General features: G+C 39.5%; 1 protein-coding gene across 1 annotated transcript in view; it reads right to left on the bottom strand.

Moving 5' to 3' along the window:
* The window catches only part of ANO2 (anoctamin 2), a 159,393-nt gene that overhangs the window by 65,341 nt on the left and 76,012 nt on the right, over positions 1-18,040 (bottom strand). Inside the window, exon 14 of the mRNA XM_059471896.1 lies at positions 8,606-8,689. Coding sequence (XP_059327879.1) covers positions 8,606-8,689 — 84 coding nt within the window. The remainder of the gene's footprint in view (positions 1-8,605; positions 8,690-18,040) is intronic.

The raw sequence follows: 18,040 nt of genomic DNA, 5'->3' as shown, positions 1-18,040 counted from the left end.
AAGGGGCCTCTGGAGACCATCTTAGTTCTCTATCCTGCTTAGAGCAGGGTCACTGAGAGCAGGTTTCTCAGGCCTCTGTGCAGACAGGCTTTACTCGTCTCTAGAAATGGAGACTCCTCAAAGTATCTGGGCAAATTACAATCATAGAATTACAGGATAGTTTGAGTTGGAAGGGACCTTAAATCTCAACCTAATTCCAACCCTCTGCCATGGGCAGGGACACCTTCCACTATCCCAGCTTGTTCAGAGCCCCATCCAGCACAGCCTGGAACACTGCGAGGGATGGGGCAGCCACAGCTTCTCTGGGCACCCTGTGCCAGGGCCTCACCACCCTCACAGGGAACAATTCCTTCCGGATATCCAACCTAACCTTCTTCTCTGTCAGTGTGAAGCCATTGCCCCTTGTCCTGTCATGCCAGGCCCTTGTCAAGAGTCTTTCTCCATCTTTCCTGTGGGCTCCCTTCAGGCACTGGAAGGCCACAGTGAGGTCACCCCAAAACCTTTTCTTCTCCAGTCTGAAATAGTTCAGACTGAAATATTTCTACTCTCCCAGCCTTTCCTCCCAGCAGAGCTGCTCCATCCCTCTGATCACCTTGGTGTCAAGGTTTATTTACTACATGAAATACCACAGTGTGAAGGGGCTTCTAAAAACAATGCCATCGTATCCTTAAATCAAGTGAAACACAAAAATCTGCAGATCAGCAGGCAAGTGTTTTTCAATCAAAAACTGAGCAGCTCAAACTGAGTTACTTAGCTCTTTAAGCTTGGAGTTTATGGAATTACAATCTTCGTGGGATGGACGCCCAAAAGAACTGAATGTAAATGCAGTTTATTTCTTTAAAATTGCAGACAGGATTAAGTATGCATCAAATAAAAAAATTCTTGGCAACTAACTTTACTGACTGTTGTTTCTACAGCCAATTTCTGTAAATTTTGTCCCAGATCTGGGCTTCTGTAGGAGATAAATAGCATGAAATTTACCCTCTAAGTGTGCTCAAAGGAAGGTAAAAAATATACTCCAAGTTACAGGGGTTTGTCACCAGCTCCCAGGACAGGGAGAATATTCTAGTTTTTTTCTTACTGTTTTTTCTAGTGCATTAAATCAAAACCCAGCAGACTTCTGGAGATTTATTTTTCAGCCTGAAAATTTGCTGTGGCACTCCAACCTGTTAGTATAGTCTTTGACAGGGTACAATGCAAGTCAGTTGGTGCAGACTTAAGGACTTTATTACTTACTCAGGCAGAACTCTCCTTAATTTCAAGTACTGATGAATGCAACCTATAGAAATTAGTCTTTCCACCCTGTTTAATAGGAAAGAGATCTGCATCGTCTTGAATGCTGTCAACAAGAAGCTTAGGCCACAATTCAGAAAAAGCATTTAATTGTATCCGTATCCAGGACACTGAAGTCTGTGCTTAACTTTAATTACATGCTTGGGTCGGAGTTCTATGATTAAATAATGCAATCTATAGCATCACCCAAGAGAGAATGCTTCCTTCAGCCAAAATCTTAATAAGTTACATAAATAAGACCAATAAACAGCAGCCTTGCCTCCTCTTGTTTCTCGGTTCAAAACACCCTTCCGACAAAGACCACTATTTTTGTTTATAATTTTTTTTAGCGGAATCTCACAAGTAAAACAACATTTTCTTAAAATTCTTCCTCTCATCTGCACTGTTCAGCCTCCAACAGTTGAATAAAAAAGTATCCAGCATTCCTAATTTAACACATTTTAGCTGTCTAGGAAAAACAAAAGTTACTCCTTTGGGAAAGACAAGCAGTGATTTCATTTACTTATAACTGTGAAGAAAAAGAATGGAAGATAGATGAACAAGCTGATGTTATTGCAAGTTGATCTCTGTCATCTCCCTAAGGACACCAAGATGAGGGAAGGGCCTTGAAAACAGGAGAAAGAACAATCTTGTATCCATTCTCACAGAAAGGACAAAAGAATAATTAAGGAATTAAGAAATAATGATAATTAAGGAATCATAATAAGTCTCACTTTGTTCTCTTGAAAAGTGAAGAAACCCACCCTAAACACATCATGAGAAGTCAGTATTTGTGAAGAGTCGTTCTGGATTTACCAAGGGTGAATCATTTCCTGCACCAGCCTGGCTGCTTTCAGTAAGGAAAATGACTGGACCTGTGGGCAAGAGGAGACTTGTCATTTGCCTTGACTTCAGCAAAAGTGAGTTCCATGGTTTGCTCAGAGGGTGTTAGTAAGTGTGCCTGGAAACCTGTAACAGCTGGAGTACTGCTGCGGTCATCCTAGAACCACCCTGCTTTACAGGAGAAGGTGATGGAATGCTTGGTCCTGGATGATGATTTTAGGCTGGGGTGGGTCAAGAGATGGTCACTTTTCTTAAGCATGCAGCTGCCATCCAGAGAGAACTGGACTGACTGAAGGAACAGGTCTCTACTAACCTCCTGAACTTCATCAAGAGCAAATGCCTTTGAAGCAGAAAACTCCTTGGAGGAGAACTGACTCTAGTTAAAAGACCCTTTGGTGTCTGCAGAAAACAAGATGAACAAGAGCCAAGAGCGTGCCCTGACAGCAAAGTCCAATAGCACGTGGGCTGTGTCAATGAGTGGGTCCAGGGAAGTGATTACTTCAGCTTTTCAGCACACTAAAATATTGGTTTGGGCCTTCCAGTAGAAGACATTAATCCCACTACTTATGTAAGTCAAGGGCAGAGAACGTGTCCAAGGAAGAGAAACTGAGGAACAAGGCTTGCTCAGCACAGTTAAGGAGCTCATCAAAAGACAGGGCCAGGCTCTTCACTGTGGTTAATGCTGGAAGTACAAGAGACAATGGGCTTAAACTGAAAGAAGAGACGTTCAGGCTGGATATAATGACAAGTTTTCACATAATGAGGACAGTCAGGGCATATCCAGAAAGATGTTACCATCTCCATCCTTGGACATTTCCATAACCTGACCAGGTAATATCCTGAGTAACACAGTTTGAGATCACACTTTTTGACAGGAGTAGTTATGTGGACTACATAAGATCCTGAAAGCATTCCCAACTTGGAATATTCTACTATAATACACGTTTAAGGATTTTGTTACTTCATATTGAGAGTGTAGGAAGAGCTATTTCCTACTGAAGTCTGGCTGGAATATAATTGTAGACACAGGAGCACAGCACTGTGGCCCTACATTGGGTTCATCTCTCTGATACAAAAGAGGAAATCCCATTGCAGATTTTCTGAGGAACAGGGAGCAAGTGGGACATTTTTAGCTGTATTTCTTCCACTACTCCATACAACGATAACCAAATTCCAAGACAGCAATACTGAGAAGGTTTGAACACATGCCATGTACTCTAAAATTAAAGAACCCTCACATCTAAATAACACATTGAAAGACCATGTCAACAGTCCTTTGAAGACATAAATTCTGCTTATGAATACTCTGGTATGAAACATCCATAGCTTAGAAGTCAAATAAACACTAAAAAAAACAGAATTATGACAAGTACAAGTATAAAAAAGAGGAAGAAATCTCTGTGGAAGATTAGAATCATGTGTGTCCTCATTCATCTTCAGCCATTCTTTTATTTTCATTCAGTCATTTTTTATTTTCAAAAGTTAATGATACAAGAAATAAGCTGGAAAAGAAAAAAAATGTAATTTATTACATACTCATCTTACTATCCCATATGTTTAGAAAGATATTTCTCAAAGTAAAGACATGTAAGAGGCCAGAAAGACACTGGCCAGTTTAAGAAATATTGTATCAAATGGATGGGTTTATCGTACTAATAATATGGTTCAATAAATGCTAAAATACTAGGGATTAAAGAACTCTGGGTATCTTAAAAGTTCTTTTATAATTCTGATTATTCAAACTGGTATTTATGACCAATTATCTTGTTTTTTTCTACAGAGTTTCAGCTAATATTTACAATAATAAGAGATTTTTTTTTCTTTAGCTAATCTTATCAAGGACTTGCTTATGGAAGAAATGGGCTCCAATATCTAAAAGGGTTTTTAATCCTTATGGGAGATTTGCTTACGGAAGATTGGTAATCAACTGCTAGCAAGAATTTTTATTTCATGTTTTGCAATGTTGAAATTTTAAAAATAGATATATAAAGTATTAGCAATGTGCAATTCTACTTCATATTTATCTGTATCATCCTTTACACCAGAGACCCTCCCCTCCAAATTAGCTTGCTTTAACTCAGTTTAACTCAGTTGTTCACTGGAATGATGGTTCAGAAAGAAATATTTCTTTTTTGTTTCAATTACCAGCTGAATTAACTATTTGAATAATTGATTCTGCCAGTATCATATTTAAAATGAATTAAAGGAAAGACAGAATGCCAGAATCTATTACTGCTAGGGTTTGCTCCAAGTCAGGACACAAGCCAAAAGACAAGCCCTTATTTTTCTATAAAGAAAATTTTTCTTGAGAAATATGTAGAATGAGTCATTTACTTTCCTGCCAAATAGGAAAGATAAGAACACACACACACACACACACACGTGTGTGTATATATATATATATATATATATATATATATATATATATATATATATATATATATACACACATGTTATGTTCAATCATGTTTGCCAGATCAGCTGGACATTTAATGAAAAGGAGTCAGGGTCATCTCTCACAAAAATGACTGGAAGGCTTTCCATCAGCTCCAGTGAGAGTTGGATCTAGCCCCATCTGCATGTTTTCAGGCACAAGACCAATTTTCATTTCCTGACCTCTGTGTAATTCCATTGAGGATTCCACTACTGCAGAGAGAGAAGAACATCTCAGAAGACTGCAAATATCCACCACATTTTCAGTTAACATTCTGCACATAACTTAACCCTATTCATTAAAGATTTCTATCCACATCTTCTGTGTTATAGTTCATTTAAGAAAAACAAAATATACCATTAATTGCTTCATTAAAAAGCTTGCATCTGCTGTGTTTGCATGAATGTATTATCAGATACATGCATTCATACATGTGTGTGTAATCCTTCATCTCTGCTGCAAGAACAAAAATGCCTTTTGATGTACATGAATAAAGGAGCTATACATTGCAAGCCTTTATATCAGAGAATCATAGAATGGGTTGAATTGGAAGGGACCTTGAAGATCAGTCAGTTCCAACCCCCTGCCATGGGCAGGGACACCTTCCACTAGCCCAGGCTGTTCCAAGCCCCATCCAACCTGGTCTGGAACACTTCCAGGGATGGGACAGCCACAACTTCTCTGGGCAACCTGTGCCAGGGCATCCACCACCCTCACAAGGAAGAATTTCATCCTAATTTTTAACCTAAACTTGTTCTCTGTCAGTTTGAATTCATTCCACATTATGCTGTCACTACATGTCCTTGTTAATAGCACGTGACCATAAAGAATTAAATAGCGATACTGACTATAAGACAGGTCATTCCAGATTTCCCAAATCGGTCCCTTAGAATTTTCTAAAATCAATGTCATAATTCATGAAGACTGTCTATTTATCTATTTGCTACTTAACCTGAGGCATTTCACACAAATGTTTCAACTCCTTTAGCTGTAAATGAATTCTCTTCTGAAATAATAGAAGTTAGTGTTACTGTTCATCAATATTTTGTGAAGCTCTCTGAGCCCTTGCAGTTTCTTTCTCACTCTCCAAATAACCAATAAAATATTTATTCAAACAGCCTGAACAGAGTGGAGGAGGGTGAAATTTTGTTATTTTCTTATTCCAGTAGCAGAAACACACCCAAGTGGTGTTTTGTATGAGAGCTATATTCTAGAACACAACCCCCACTGGGCAAGTAATATATTAGATGTGTCATACTTTGTCTTGCCAGGCTCATCAGGCTGATTTGGAATTTGCTGCCTGGGTAGAGTGACTCATATGTTTACTGTGCCTGACAGGTGCTGGGCATCTTCCACACTCATTAAAGTTAATGACTTGAACAGCAGAGAGGGAAAACTGTGTGCTGGTTTCCTCTGAACATGTACTGCCAAGTTATCATTTAAGAGCGGATGTAAGTGGTGTGACCTTTCTCCTGCAATCACAAAAGCAGCCCCTAACTAAACCCCTGTCCCCTTCATTGCAAAAATGACCCGATTAGCTTCACAGGAACTCCTTGTTGGAGTAAGGCAAGGAAAAAAAATGCACTGTACAAAAAGCTTTGCACATAAAAGCTGCTTCTTGCCATAAAATCAGTCACTTCCTCACTGGAACAGAGGAATTAACATACTGGAAACAAGCCAATAATTTTATAGAAATATATACCTTTAAGTAAACTCTACACCAGTATGCTCACAATAGCCACTCTTTGGCATCATTTCTATCCCAACAAGCCACAGCTGCTGAACTGGAGACTTCTGACTTGAAGTTAGATAAGTAATGAGAAATTTTAGGCAGCAATGCCAGAGCCAATCCTTTGATATTAACTCCATACTACAGTTTTTGACCAGCCACACTAAAAAAGAGATGCCTTTAATTTACAATGGTTTGCTAAAAATATTCAGGAGAAAACTTCACAGAGACTTATGCCATGAAATTAGACTGTCAACCAAAACATGAGGAGATAGAAACCTCACAGACATCTGTGTACTCACACAAAACCAAGAAATTAGGAGGATTGAATCTTTAACTACAGAGACATCTCTACTTTGATGCCTGTCCAGCCACTAGATCTCTCCTAGTAATATGACCAAGTTCTATACCCTGGCATCCACTCAATAAGACAGAAATACTGAGCCAGAGACCTCACAGAAACCTGTGTCTTAATATTAACCTGCCACACAAAATCTCCTGAGCTAATGGTCTTGCAAAAAGAAAAGGTTGAAATCTCTAAAAATAAGGCTAAATAATTATTGCAATCTTAAATACTCACCACTTTTAATGTTTAATTTTTCAAGTCTTCCAAAGCAAAATGTAATGGTGCCTTTCCACATTAGGACTGTTTAATGGAACTGTTATGTTTAGGTTCTTTCCTCTCCTGCAGTTCTCACATCAACATCTATTGTTCTCACAATTTTATAAGACACTCATGTACAAAGGCGTGAGCAACACATCTTCCAAACCCAGACTAATGTGCTGTTTTCTGGACAGAATTAGTAGGCCAGAATGTTCACTGACGGAAAACTGCTCAGTTGCTTGGAATATATTTCAGTAATTTGGGGAACACTGATTCATAAATTTGGGGGTTTTTTCCATCCACATTAGCACAGAAAGCAATTTGACAAAAAATATACCATGTTAGACCTCATTCTTGATGTCTGAAAGGAGCTTTTCCTAGTTTTGTAGTGCTGGATCTTACATTGTTCCTTGTTTTCCACCTATTTACCTAACATTTCTTCTTGGGTTGTTTTTTGGGTTTTGGTGTGGGGTTTTTTCATTTGGTTGGTGTTTTGGGGGATTTTTGTTGGGGCTTTTTTATGTTTCTTTTTGTTTTACCTTAAATTAATATCTAATTTATAATTATTTCTGTATCTCAGATAAGCAAGATAATCACAATATTCTACAGCATCAATGGCTAACTTGTTTCCAGTTCCCATTTACCTTAAGCCAAAACAACAAAAGCTGAAGAGCAACTACTTTATTGGACTTTTACAGTCCTTGATTCCTCACTTGAAAGACCAAGGGAGCTGTACAATGTGTAAGACCCCACAGTGCTCTGTGAGTCTCTGCTTCTTGGGCAAGATCAAAACCACCACTACAATTACTGAGAATCTTTCCATGATTTTCTGTGGCGTTTGGTTGGGCACAACAGGTAACAGGCAGGCTCACTGAAATGAAAGATTGCCTGGAAACATTTTACAATGGTGGTCAGCAGAAGAAAGGGATAATGTAGTTCTTCCACAAGCTAAATTTGTTGGACCAAACCTGAAAACTTGAAAATTCTCCACTTCGGATACTGATTCTCAACCTATAATCAAATTAAACTGATTTTTTCTCCCTGGAAGCTGAACATGGTATTGGAATGCTTTGACTTTCCTGGCACATGTGGAATGCAGGGAAAGAGCAATGGTTAACCAAGCCTAATGGAGCAAGACTACAGAACTTGTGAATATTTAGAAAATAGACCTCAGTCAATAATTTACAAGATGAGATTGATAAAAAAGGGCTTGTTCAAAAAAGTTTGAAATAGACATAAAAATCCTGAACCCTGTTCAGTCTGAAAATTATCTACCAACTATTTTTCAATTTATCCTGGAAATGTCATTAAAACTTCACAACTGTGTAACTGCAGCAGCACTAAAGTCACCGAGGTCACCTTTGCAAATGAAATCACCATAATAAAAGTTGCTATCTCCATTCTGCAGAAAGTACTGACATTCTGAGGGATGAGGGATTGCTATAAGAATTCTGTAGTGATTCTCTTGGGAATCAGGCACTACTCCCCAGATTAGGTCGTGAACCACCTGTCAACCCCATTTCTATGCAAATTGCTTTACTTTGAAAGACATGACCTCAAAGCCCTGGAATGGCACTGCAGCACACGGCCACCTACCAACTCAAAAGGCTAATTAACAGCACCAAAAAGTGCCTTTTGTAACCTCTGAGAGACAGACAAAAATATAATCACAACATAACTAAACACAAATCCCACATAAATTAAAAGATAAGGTGCATCTCACCTCGTTTGAACTTTCTGTTGGAATGTTTTTATTTTTCAGCTTTTTCTGCAGCAATTTGGTTTCATACTCTGGCCTGGGATGCTCCTGAAAAGACAAAAACAAACAAACAAATGTTATTATGATTAGGAGAAAATCCCCAAAATTTTTGGTCATATTTACAAACAAAGCCATCAAGATAATTCAACTCCACACGCCTTTTGGACTAGGCTGTCAGATCTGTCCCAGCTTCCCTAATCAATAACCTTTCAATGTGCCCATGCAAAATATCTTTTCCTCTCCCAAATTAGAGCATAAATTAAAAGAGATGAAAAAAATTTACCAGGCTTTTCAAGTGAGCAGCTCACAAAAGAGAAAAGTATCATGCATGTCCTCATTCCCACCAAGTTCTGAATCCATGCAGAGCTGGAATTTGGATTGATATCTCCCACAAAAAAAAGACTATTCCTACAGCAGTGGTCATAGCACCCCTCTTTACTATAATAAGAACCCTTGCATATCAGCCCCATCCAAAATAATGGATTATTAACATTTTTTAATTAATCTGATAGTCATGAAGAGAACAAAATCCATTCTAAATTAATGAATCTTCATGAGCAATAAAAGGGGGCCTACATGGAACTGACACAACATTTTCACCACAGCAGACACAACCCTCACTATTCTCTGTTGCATGTGAGAATATAAAAACAGTAACACCTCCAAAATATTTTTTTATCCTGATAGTGAAGTTTTCCTAATGCATTCAAAAAGTATGTGATAAAGTATCATTTAAATAATTGAATCTTGGAATAGTTTGAGTTGGAAGGGTCCTTACATCTCATTCCAACCCATTTGCCATGGGCAGGGACACCTTCCACTGTGATGAGTAAATGCTTTTGGTCATAAGGAATAGCAAAAGTCACAGGGTCTTGCAAACAATCAGAAAAATGAAATTATTAATTACACACTTTGCATGGAAATGGGTGTGTAATCCCTAACCTACTATAAAAGAACATGGCACGGGACTTTGGATAAAAGAATGAGATGAAAGGGAAGAGAGAAAAGGAGATTAATAAGAGAGAGAGAAAGAGATGAGCAGCTCTAATTCCAGTGTTGGTCTCTGATGGGGTAATGAGGTATCCAGGATCCTGAGGGGTTCCACCTAGGAGTGCTGGGTGTTTCCCTTTTAGGGATGGGTTTCTCCCCTGAAGGTAAGTTTCTTGCTTTCCAGTCAAATAAGTTATCTTGAACCCTCCATCCTTTCAACCTTTCTGGAACTGGACAAGGAGCTTTCAGGGGTCTTGGGTGGTCTTGATCCTCTCTACAGTCCATGCCCACTTCTTGGCCTCATTCCTGCACTTTTTCAGTTGTGCCTCTGTGGACTTCACCAAGATATTTGCTCCAGAAAAGTGCTGCACTACCTCCACATGTCCCCCTTCACCAGCCCCATTTTGTTCTTCCTCCTGGCATGCTGGTACCAAAAGCCCTTGCCTGTGTCTACCAACAATCCTCAGTTGGCTCCGTGGCTACCCCAATATCAGTGTTTGAGACACTCAGCAGACACTTCTTTTCTGGGTATCTACACAAGGCTGCTCCAAGCCCCATCCACCCCAGCCTGGAGCACTGCCAGGAACAGGGCAGCCACAGCTGCTGTGGGAAACCTGTGGCAGGGCCTCTCCACCCTCACAGGAACAATTTCTTCCCAATATCCCATGTAAACCTGCTCTCTGTCAGTGTGAAGCCATTCTCCCTTGTCATGTCACTCCAGGCCCTTGTCCAGAGTCTCTCTCCCTCTTCCCTGTGGGCTCCCTTCAGGCACTGGAAGGCCACAATGAGGTCGCCCCAAAGCCTTCTCTTCTCCAGGCTGAACAACTCCAATGCTTTCCAGCCTTTTCTTGTAAGAGAGGTTCTCCATCCCTCTGATCCCTCTTCTGGATGACATGCAGAACTCCAAGAAACAGTAGGGCACAGGTAAACTCTAACATTAATATAAAAGCTGATCAGCAGCAAAAATGGTGGTAAGCAGGATGAGAAAAAGACAAAGATACAACAATAGGCATTTGAAGTTGCTGCAGTCAACACCTGTATCCTGATACTTCTTAAATTTTTACTGGCTTGTGTTGATTTGCATTATTTGCTACGATTCTTCCTTATATAAAAATTCAGGGGTTGGATGTTGTTGCAGTGTGTTGTAATACCCTGTTTTAAACTTCCGTGTCCCTTCCCCAGGTGTGCCAATACCCCTCTTCCCCTTCCCCCCTCGCCCCCTGCTGGGCTGTCAATCAGTTTTAACATTCCAGCAAGGCGTTGTGTGGTTCATCACTTTCAAAGGATGCCCCTCAGGCCCAGAGGTCATTGGCCTGTCTGGGTGTCATCCTCCCCTGAGACCCCGCTCCTCCCACCTGGTTGGTGGCTCACCTGTCCCCTCCCCTCCCCCTGCCCCGGGAGCTTAAAAGGTGAATCAGACCATGTGGTTGGCATTCTGTTGGAGCTGTTGTGTGACCATGAATAAAGCTCTGGATATTAACCCTCCACCAGAATCCATCTCCTTTGTCTTCACCATCGCCTGAAGCCTTCCTCCTGAGGTAAACAGAGTTCCTACCAAGCCTGGGCTTGTTCAGCTGCCCAGCTGCAACCACCAGCAAGCCAAAGGTGTCTCTGGGGTGATACACCGCAGTTGCTGCCTTTGGCCCAGCAGCAAGGGTCAGACTGGCCCAGGCACAATCTACCTGGTAATATTGGGATTCATATTCCAATAGGATGTGACAAACATCTTTAGACTTAAATGAAGAAAGGATGAAGATATCTGGCATGGGTAGCTACATGAGAGGAGACAGCTTTATCAAAGCAGGGAAAGGAGATAAATGAGGCTGTAAGAAACGGAGAAGATCTAGATAAACTATGCTACTTCAGACCTGAATTTGTTTTCTTCCTTTTTTCCCTTACTTTCTGCTAAACAAAGTATTCTGAGACATGAGGAGCAGTGTCCAGAGGTCAGAGCAACTTTTGAAAACTGATTTGAATGAAAACTAGGTGAAATAAAGAAAATAAATGCCAAGCAAAACATTGTACACTAAATTAATTTTTGCTATTGACAATTTTGCTCTGAGAGCATATTCTGTTCAAATTTGGCCAAATTATGTTTAACTTTCCTAGTAGGACATTCTAGTATCCTTTTAACTGCCTTTCATACACCTACACCTGGACTGGAATAGTAGTTGATCTGTCTTCATTGAATTTGCCAAGTCATCTTACCCTTGACTGAACAGACCAAAGAGCTCTCTGGAATGCATTTTGTATATATTCCTTTTATGACTATTTTGCACCAAATATTTCTTTGCAGTCCAGACTTAGGGATGTTTGACCCATGCATCCATGGATGTGAAGGGACAATTCCGCTCAGCTGTAAAAAGAGTGTGGTTCAGAATCAATTCTTTGTCTGAAAATGGGAAGAGTCCTACACTTAGGACAGCAAGCTAGAAATAGTTGTCATGTCTTCACAAAGGCCAAATGTCCATGTAGAGATAGATCTGAAAACCAGGATACTGGAAGTTGCCAGTACACTTATTGAAAACCATGTGAGCCAAGGTACTGCGAGGCCGAATGAGTGCTCCAAGTAGAAAACAATGATTCCCATTCTGAAAACAAAGAGCCAAAATATGAAATATCTACTCAGGCAAAACTCATGTTGACAGTGGGAATTTTCTTTGAGAGTGGTCTCCAGGATTTGCCTCAAACATACACATGTGTATCTACTATCCATCAAATTAAGCCTCTGTATAAAATGATCCAGTTTGATAAGAATAAATAATGTAAACCCATCTCTCCTTAATTTCCCTTTGATTTAGAAAGAACGTGATAATAAAATTTTACAAACATGCATGACAAACACATGGAATGTATTTAAAAAAAAAAAAATTAGAACCATAACAACTATCCCAGATTTGACAGGCCAAAGGAATTATCAAAAAAAAAAATAAGCCATACACTCTAAGTGAAGACAAGACCCATGGAAAATTTGTTGAACATCCTTATGCTAACACCCTGAACACAAGCAGAGCAGCTAAGCAGTTCACATTGATGGGAAGGAAGGTTTCCACAAATAAAAATTGGAATGACCCAGCTGCTGCCCCAATACCAGATGCAAATGTGGAATGAGCAGAACAGAGAACCCAGCTGTTCTCTGCTGCAAAAGGGTTAATTATTAGAAATCAAGGACTAAAACCCTCTATTTCTTATGATGGTGACATAGGATGCAGGAGGTGAGAAGTCTAGGGAAGAGTTTGTCATTCACATCAAGGATCTGTTTAGACTGCCCTATTAATAGGATGCTTGTCAAGGAAAAATAGTTTTATATGACAGGATGGAGTCACTGGTAGATTATCACAATCTTTTTAGTCCAGATCACTTTCAAAATAACTCTGATAAATGAAAAATTAGAGCAAAAGCTTGAATAACTCATGTACCATGAACACAAGTTTAGGAGTGTTAAAAGCTACTGAGTAAGTATACAGGAACTCAGTCATTAAAGATATTCTAGAGTAACATAAAACAATTCATCAAGAGAAACTAGAAGGTTCTATTATGGGATTGTATTTGTCAGACAGACAGAGAGATGTTATGCCTTTGTTTGCTTTCATTGAGCAAGAACAGTGGTAATGCTTTGGGAAAATACCTGTAAAACTAAATTTTGAAATTTGGCCTCATATTTTGAAGCTCCCTTAAGCTAGGACCAAACAACAAAATGCTGCCATTTCAACAGCAGATAACATATTTTGTGGGTAACTGTAGCAGAATATAGCATCATTTATGGTTGTTCCTCACACAATTCAAACCCAACCCATTTAAATACTCCTATACTGATGAGTGGAATTGTGTAAATTGTAGAATCACACAATGGTCTGGGCTGGAAGCAACCTTTAAGATCATCCCATTGCAACCCCTTGCAATGCGCAGTGACACTTTCCACTAGACTAGGCTGCCCCATCCAACCTGACCTTCCAGGGATGGGGCAGCCACAGCTTCTCTGGAATACCTGTGCCAGGGCCTCTCCACCCTCACAGGGAAAAATTTCTTCCCATTATCCAATCTAAACCTGCTCTCTTGTCAGTGTGAAGCCATTCCCCCTTGTCCTGTCACTTCAGGCCCCTGTAAACAACACCTGATTCCCTATCTTGTGTGTTCTCCAAGGGGCACATCCCTGGCAAACCCTGCTTACCTACCTGGATCTCTTGAGTCAGTGGAAAGAAGGAGAGAAACAAAGAAAGACCTCAAGGTGATCCCTGTTCCTAGCGGGGCAGTGCTGGATAAAGACAGATTTAACCTCTCTGAACCCAGGGGAGGGAAGAACTTGTGCCACCCTAAGTAACCCAGCCTTTGAGTGGCCCCATCCTAACACCCCAAGGAATCAAGACCAACAAAAAAAAAAAAATTGAACTGTTTTGAGCCTTGAAGAAAATTCAGTTTTAGAGAGGACAGAGTAATTCATTACAACAGAAAAGGAATCAATGAAAGTAAATGAGAGCATGTTGATATGTCTGTAGAAGAGAAAGAAAGGAGAAAAATATACTGAAGGCCCAGGAAATTCTGGGAGGGAAATATATCAACAGTCTGGGAGTGAAAAAATGTAATCACACACCTTTACCAACTTCTTGGAAAGCAAAGAAATTTTCATCTGACTTTGTTCTTACAGTTTACAACTTTAAACATGTTTAAAGTGTGCCTTCATGTGTAATCTTTTAGTGGAGCAATAATTGGTACTAAACATTTTCCCCAAAGAGCTGCAGGACAATATTAATTCTTCAGCATTCCTTCCCCAAATATCCTAATGAAACTCTCATCCTCCTAAACACAGGACTTAAATATAACGTTGAAAGGATTTGTTTAGAAGAACAGGGCTAATCAAGGATCACTAACTAATTAGTGTTAGAAAGAATTTAATGAAGGTCAGGGAAGATTCACTGGAAAGAGTAATGAAACCCAAAAAAGGTTACTAAAAAAGTATACAAAGAATTTTAAAAATATTTGGAAACATGGACCCAACAGGAAAATTAGAATAGTTACAGGAAAAATGTGAGAAAATGCATCTGGAGAAAACAATCCAAACTAAAGATCTCATTGGCACAAGAAACTTGAGGATGCAGAAAGGAGATATTTGAAACAAGAAAAAATATTGTAGCTACAAATTCCCCTTTTACCAATACCGGACAAGAGGGCTACACAGTTATTTTATTAGAGCCTCCTCTTTGAGGATTTTAGCAAACAAAAATATCTCATGCTTTGTGGCTTAATAGACACTATAAAAACTTCAGGAGAAGGAGTCTGCTCCTATCATTTGCAAGGTGGACGACAAAGTGAAGCCATCAAACTGATCAGATCAAAATGAATTTTGAAACCATGGTAGAGAAAATAAAGTTACATCAAGATCAAGTTAGGTGAGAATGGAATGTACCTGTAAACATATTTAATGTAACCAAGTCAGCTTGCTTTTTAAGTTTTTTTTAATTCTCTTTTACTCAATCTACCTTCCTTATTAGTCTTAACTCAGCAGTAACCCACAGTGACATCAAAGACTTCCCTTAAGGGTTCAATAATTATGTTTTTTTTAAACTCATCAAATAGCAAAAGGAAAAACCAGACTTTGGGAATTAGTTTTCAAGTAAACTAAAATGGTTGGCAAACATTTTACAGAACACAGGATTTTAAATTGAAATTAAATATTCCTAAGGAAGACAGACTTCCAGGTTCCTCCCTGTTATGACAAAACACTATAACAGCTTGACTATTTGAACAATACCAAGACCAGTGAGTGGAGATTCCATGGCATTTCAGTTAATGTAGACTATCCATTTGACTTCCAAGTTCTTGCCCAAATTCTAAAATTTCATCTTTTGTAATTGCATTTCTATTTCAGTTTGCACAGGATCATTGGCAAAATGTGGGAAAATCTCTTCCACCCAAAAAAATCAAAGCAGAAATATCCTGGAAATACTGTTTCTGAAGATTCATGGGAAGGCAAGAGTTTCTACCCCCCAATCATTAATTAGAGTCCATCTGTACTTCTTCACCAAGCAGAAGAGGGTATGGATTCTCTCACCTCTATTCCTGGTTTACTGTTGGCCATATCACTTATTACACACTCTGAATTAGAATGATATGCACAACCTCCTTTGTTGTGTTACACAGTCACACATCCGTGGCAAGGCACATTGAGTAGAGGAATTTCAGGAAGAATTTCTTCACTGCAATGGTTGTTAAAACACTGGAATGGGCTGCTCAGGGAGGTGTGGAGTTACCATCTTGGAAGGAGCCCAAGGAATGACTGGACATAGCCTCAGTGCTCTGGTCTAGGTGACAAGGTGAGGATTGGACAAAGGTTGGACTCAATGACCTTGGAGGTCCTTTCCAGCCTCAGTGATTCTGTGGTTCTGTGTGTGTATGCACAGTGTTCGCAAGGCTTTGTCTGCTGCCATGGTACTGATCTGAGTTTGTTTCTTTTCTTTCTCTCTCCCATTTGTTTTCTGGATGTTCCATTGCTTTTCAACACAATTAGCTGTTTTCCACTTGGTATCCAATGCTTGCCATTCTTTTCATGGATTTCAGGTGTCCAAACACAAATTCTCTAAGTCTGTAAAGTTGCCAGCTGCAAAGATGCACAGAAGCCTTACGGAGGCTGCTTTCCCAGACTGCCATTGCCAAGACATTTACAAATAAATAGAAGTAAATTAATATCTTGTGTGACTCTTTTAAAGCAAGAGATTTGGCCCAGTGTGTTTAAAGAAAGCAATTTACTGAAAGGTTTATAGCCAATGTCCACAAAAATTACACCAAAGGCATTTATTTCAATATAACTTTCACAAAGTACTTCTAAGCCCTTCAAATTTATGGTTGTTTTTCTCCCTGCTTTGGTTCTGCACCTTCCCTTCCTAACAAAATTGACAATAAATAGCTTAACTCCATCTAGTCTTAAAACTCTTAATCCTCCTGAGCTTCTTCCTTGTCCCTTTCTTGCTCTTTTAACTGATCCCACTTCTGGTTCTTTCTAGCCTAACCTGATCAGACACAAATCTCCCTTTTCCAACATAACTTTCAATACTTGTAAAGACTTCACCATCACTGAAACCTGATGCCAGTAACTTTCTACAGACAAATTTATCCTAATCTTTATGAACCTTATGGCTAAAAGGTGAACAAAACCTGATCTAACTTTTGGGGTTTTGTTGAATTACCAAGAAGTGACAGGAGATGACACGGTGCATGATTTTCACAGAATTCACAGAATTACTAGGTTGAAAGAGACCTTAAAGGTCATTAAGTGCAAGCGATGCCCCAACACCACAGCTAAACCATGGCACCAAGTTCCACATCCAGTCTTTTTTTAAACACATCCACCACCTCCCTGGGCAGGCCATTCCAGAACTTTATGACTCTTTCCATGAAAAACTTTTTCCTAATATCCAACCTATATTTCCCTTAATGCAGCCTGAGACTTTGTCCTCTGGCTCTGTCATTTTCTGCGTGTCATGTCAAGAGACATGTCTATTATTCTTTTAAAAAGACCTGCATATACCAGAAAATGGCCAGAAAGGAACAATAATAAAGAGATACATAGAAAATCATTCCAGTAACTGAAGAAAGCCTACAAGAAAGATGGAGAAAGAGACTCTTGGCAAGGGCCTGGAGACACAGAACAAGAGGGAATGGCTTCACACTAACAGAAAGTAGGGTTAGATTGGATATGAGGAAGAAATTCTTCCCTGTGAGGGTGCCGAGGCCCTGGCAAAGGTTTTCAAGAGAAGCTGTGTGGGGCTGCCCTATTCCTGGAAGTGTTCCAGGCCAGGTTGGATGGGGCTCTGAGCAACCTGGGACAGTGGAAGGTGTCCCTGCCCATGGCAGGGGGTTGGAATAAGATTATATTTAAGTCCTTTCCAACCCAAAGCATTCTGTGGTTCTATGAATCTCTGAAAATATTTAGGAACTAAGACTGAAAGAGCAGATGCTTGTTCATCTGAAACAAACAAGGGTGATAGAAACATGATATTATGATGGATTATGCTGAAAATAGGACAGAAGTAATTCCTGTCTTGATCCTTGGAAGATAAAACAAGAAAAAAAAAAGTGAGAGAAAAAAAATTACCATGTAGCACGGAGATTTGAAAAGTGCTAGGAAAAGCTTGTTAGCAGCACAGATAGAGAAGTATTAGAGTAGATTACCTAGGGAGGAATTGAAATCTCCACTGCTGGATTTATTTAAGAACAAATTAGACAAACATCTCTTCATAATGATTTAAGTAGAGTTGATTCTACAAAGCACAAGGGATGGCCTCTCAAGATCCATTCCAGTCTTAGCCTATGATTCTAAGTTCCTAATTCTTCAGCTTGTGCTGAGATTTGTCTGGCACTCCTTTCTTTGTCATAAACAAAGGACTCTTGCTGATCCTATAGTTCCTGTCCACA

Source organism: Ammospiza nelsoni, chromosome 5 (assembly GCF_027579445.1).
Source record: "Ammospiza nelsoni isolate bAmmNel1 chromosome 5, bAmmNel1.pri, whole genome shotgun sequence".
Classification (NCBI taxonomy): Eukaryota; Metazoa; Chordata; class Aves; order Passeriformes; family Passerellidae; genus Ammospiza; species Ammospiza nelsoni.
The sequence above is the reverse complement of the archived record's forward strand: the minus strand, read 5'-3'. Positions and strand labels throughout refer to the sequence as shown.